The 4,489-nt window shown below is 52.0% G+C and overlaps 1 protein-coding gene across 1 annotated transcript in view; it reads right to left on the bottom strand.

Moving 5' to 3' along the window:
• LOC125487725 (protein bicaudal D homolog 2-like) overlaps positions 1-4,489 on the bottom strand; it is a 32,199-nt gene that overhangs the window by 8,367 nt on the left and 19,343 nt on the right. The window contains exon 2 of the mRNA XM_048619875.1: positions 498-710. Coding sequence (XP_048475832.1) covers positions 498-710 — 213 coding nt within the window. The remainder of the gene's footprint in view (positions 1-497; positions 711-4,489) is intronic.

A 4,489-nucleotide genomic window follows, 5' to 3' on the forward strand; every position in this document is an offset into this window, starting at 1 on the left:
TTCGCAAAAACACCCCCGCACACACACCCATCAGGACCGTTCGCAAAAACACCCCCGCACACACACACCCATCAGGACCATTCGCAAAAACACCCCAGCACACACACCCATCAGGACCATTCGCAAGAACACCCGCGCACACACACCCATCAGGACCGTTCGCAAAAACACCCCCACCCACACACCCATCAGGACCATTCGCAAGAATGCCAAATTCCAGGCAGATGTCACAGTAATTGACACCACTTACAGGATCATTCAAAAGGGGGGCTTGGACACGTTCCTTGTGCTCGGAGGGAGCGAGAGCCAGTTGAATGGATGGACGTCGCCCCGGGAGACCGTGAGCGAGGCCATTCCGCTCGGGATTGTGCGGCCGGCGTCGTCCGATGGGAGACGACGGTGGAGATTTCAGTTTGGGATTGGGGCGGAGTGTTCCCCTCCACGCCAAGGGAAGTGCGGTACGGGTTTGGGGGAACGGGCGGACGGTGTGAGCTTACCTTCCTCGCCTCCTGCAGCTCGCTGGTGAGCCGCTCGTTCTCGGACACCGTGTTGGCGAGCGCCACTTTGGTCTGGCGGCTCTCGGTCTGCAGCTCGGCAATCCTGGCCACTAGGGAACCCTCCTTGCGTGCCGCCTCCCGCAGCAATGTCTCCTCACGACTCTCGCCATCGGCTGCCACTTTCCTCTGGTTGTTGCACACGTCGGCAAAGGCCTGTGCGGGGGGGGGTGGGGGGGGTGGTGAGAGGTGGAGACAAACAAAGTCAATGAAAAGAGCTGCTCAGCGACAGGGCTCTCTGGCCATTCAGCCCCCCCTTGAGCCTGTTACACAGGAACAGGAGGCCATTCAGCCCCCTCCTCCACGTCCTCGAGCCTCTTACACAGGGACAGGAGGCCATTTGGTCATTGCAACCTTGACTCCACTTTCCCCACCCATTCCTTCGGCATCTGAAAAACCCGCCCGTTGGGGCTGGAGAGATTTACCAGGATGTTGCCTTATGCTGGAGAGATTCAGTGATGAAGAGAGATGGGACAGACTGGGGTTGTTTTCCTCGGAGCAGAGGGGATTGAGAGGGGACATGATTGAGATGGATAGAATGATGAGGGACATAGATAGGGTACACAGGAAGGAACTTTACCCCCTTGATGGGGGGGAAAATCGCTGACCTTGGGGAGGGGGTAAGGGCATAGATTGAAAGTGAAGGGGGACAGGAGGAATAGAGGGAGGAGATGAGAATGTGTTCACCCAGAGGGTGGTGGGGAATCCGGAACGTACTGTCTGCAAGGGTGGGGAGAGACAGAAAACGCCCTCATCACATTGGAAAGAGATTTCGAAGGGCACTAGCGATGCCCAAGGCTGTGGCCCAAGAGCTGGGGAAATGGGGTTAGCAACAGCGAGGCGGTTGTCGCTGACCGGCGCAGACTCAATGGGCCGAAGGGCCATTTCCCCAGCGCTGTAGCCCCCTCCGACTCTCGGCAGACACGCCCCTCAGGATCTGAAAAGTTCTGACGTGATCCCCTTCTCCTTCTTTGGAACTCCGAGAGGACCATTCGGGACCTGCTCTCCTCCCTCCCTACCCCCAGGGATCAGCAAAGTGAACCCTCCTCTGAACTGGCTTTAAGTAGCGACTCTGTCTCTCCTTCAGTGAGAGGACCACGAACCGGACTCTGTTCTCTGAGGGTGGCCTCTCCGACACCTCAAAATTCTTTTGGCTTCTGCACTCCACGCTGAAAAATGGACAGCGACTTATATTTCTTAAACTATCATGAGGTGCTGCATTTTGGGAACGGCAAATCAAGGTCCTGGGGAGTTTTGCTGAACAGAGAGACCTTGGAGCACAGGTTCATAGTTCCTTGAAAGTGGGGTCGCAGGTAGACAGGGCGGTGAAGAAGGCGTTTGGTACGCTTGACTTTACTGGTCAGTGGGAGGTGATAACCTAGGGGTATTATCACTAGGCTGTTAATCCAGAGACACAGATAATGTTCTGGGGACCTGGGTTCAAATCCTGCCTTGGCAGATGGCGGAATTGAATTCAATTTAAAAAAAATGTCTGGAATTCAGAATCTAATGCGACCATTGTCAGGAAAAACCCACCTGGTCCTTTAGGGAAGGAAACTGCCATCCTTACCTGGTCTGGGCCTACATGTGACTCCAGACCCACAGCAAAGTGGTTGACTCTGAACTGCCCTCTGGGCAACTAGCCATGGGCAATAAATGCTGCCTGATCAGCGATGCCCTCATCCTGTTAATGAATAAAAAATGAAACTGTGTGTAGGAGTTGGGAGGTCATGCTGTGGTTATGCAGGACATTGGTTCGGACACTTTTTGAATACTGCGTGCAATTCCTGCTAATCAGAAAGATGTTAAGGAAAGAATGTTGCCAGGGTTGGAGGGTTTGAGCTACAGGGAGAGGCTGGGGCTATTTTCCCCGGAGCGTCGGAGGCTGAGGGGGTGACCTTATGGAGGTTTATAAAATCATGAGGGGCATGGATAGGGTGGATAGCCGAGGTCTTTTTCCCGTCAGGGTAGGGGGAGTCCAAAACTAGAGGGGCATAGGTTTAAGGTGAGAGGGGGAAAGGGACCTGAGGGGCAACTTTTTCACACAGAGGGTGGTGCGTGTATGGAACGAGCTGCCAGAGGAAGTGGTGGAGGCTGGTATAATGACAACATTTAAAAGGCATTTGGATGGGTACATGGATAGGAAGGGTTCACGGGGATTTGGGCCAAATGCTGGGACGAGATTAATTAAGGACGTGTGGTCGGCATGGACGAGTTGGACCGAAGGGTCTGTTTCCATGCTGCATAATCTCTACGATTCTAAGTGGATTGGAAACACTGTTTTCCTGCCAGACCTGCTAAGCCCTTTGCTGTTACTGTTTCTCGTAACACTTATTGTCTTCCTTAAGTACTTGTTAAAACTAAGCGATTCATAGACCAGGTGCCCCAGCAGCCCTCTGAGCGCCATGAGCCTGCCTGTACTAAATTACTACCCCGGTCGAAATGCGGCTTGCAGGAAACAATGCTGAAGAACCTTTGCTTTGTTTTGAAGAGGAAAAACAAGGAGGAAGATCCAAACAACTGTGTCTTTTGTGGCAGGTTTCAATGTCTTGTCTACCCCTACAAAGCAGTTATCTGGCCAGCACACTCCTATATGGGGAAGGGGTTTTATGCCGAAGTCGGGGAGCGGGGTGGAATTCATAACCCATATGCTGGTCCCTCAAACAAAACAAAGAAATGGAGTCTCTCTAAATCGGGGTACACACACAGACACTCTCACACATACATGTAATGGAACTAAATTGAAACCCTCATGTACAGGAGGGATGTCATTGCATTGGGGAGGGTGCACAGATTTACCAGGATGTTGCCTCTGGGGGCTGGAGAGATTCAGTGATGAAGAGAGATGGGACAGACTGGAGTTGTTTTCCTTGGAGCAGAGGGGATTGAGAGGGGGCATGATTGAGATGGATAGAACGATGATCAGAGGATTAGATAGGGTGGACAGTGGGAGCCTTTTTCCTCGGATGGTGATGGCTAGCACGAGGGGACATAGCTTTAAATTGAGGAGTGATAGATATAGGACAGATGTCAGAGGTAGGTTCTTTACTCAGAGAGTAGTAAGGGCGTGGAATGCCCTGCCTGCAAAAATAGTAGACTCGCCCACTTTAAGGGCATTTAAATGGTCATTGGATAAACATATGGATGATAATGGAATAGTTTAGGTTAGATGGGCTTCAGATTGGTTTCACAGGTCGGCGCAACATCGAGGGCCGAAGGGCCTGTACTGCGCTGTAATGTTCTATGTTCTAATGTTCTATGTTCTATGAGGGACATAGATAGGGGAGACAGGGAGGAACTTTACCCCCTCGATGGGGGGGAAAAAAAAAAATCGATGATTTGGGGCTGGGGCTGGAAATATAGATTGAAGGTGATGGTTCAGGAGGTTTAGAGGGATGGGGTGAGGATGTGATCACCCAGAGGGTGGTGGGGAATCTGGAACCCACTGTCTGTCTGGGTGGGGAGAGACAGAAACCCCTCATCAGACTGGAAACGGATTTCAATGGGCACTGGTGATGCCCGAGGCTGTGAGCTGAGAGCTGGGGAAATGGGGTTAGGAACAGTGAGGCGGTGGTCGCTGAGTGGCCTTTCCCTCAGCGCTGTAGATCTCTATGGCTGTATCGAGATGTTGCCTGTTTATAGCATAAACAGAGAGAGAGAGAGAGAGAGAGAGAGAGAGACATGGAGACAGACACACAGAGAGGGAGAGAGACACAGACAGACAGATACAGAGGGAAAAAGGTAAAACAGTGACAGAGAGACACACACACACATATACACAGGGAGACAGAGACAGGCACACAGAGAGGGAGAGTGACATAGACACAGAGAGAGAGGCAGATACAGAGGGAAGGAGATAAACAGAGAGAGAGAGAGAGAGAGACACACACACGGAGCCAGAGACAGGCACACAGAGAGAGAGAGTGACACAGACA

This window comes from Rhincodon typus, chromosome 44, assembly GCF_021869965.1.
Source record: "Rhincodon typus isolate 14 chromosome 44, sRhiTyp1.1, whole genome shotgun sequence".
Classification (NCBI taxonomy): Eukaryota; Metazoa; Chordata; class Chondrichthyes; order Orectolobiformes; family Rhincodontidae; genus Rhincodon; species Rhincodon typus.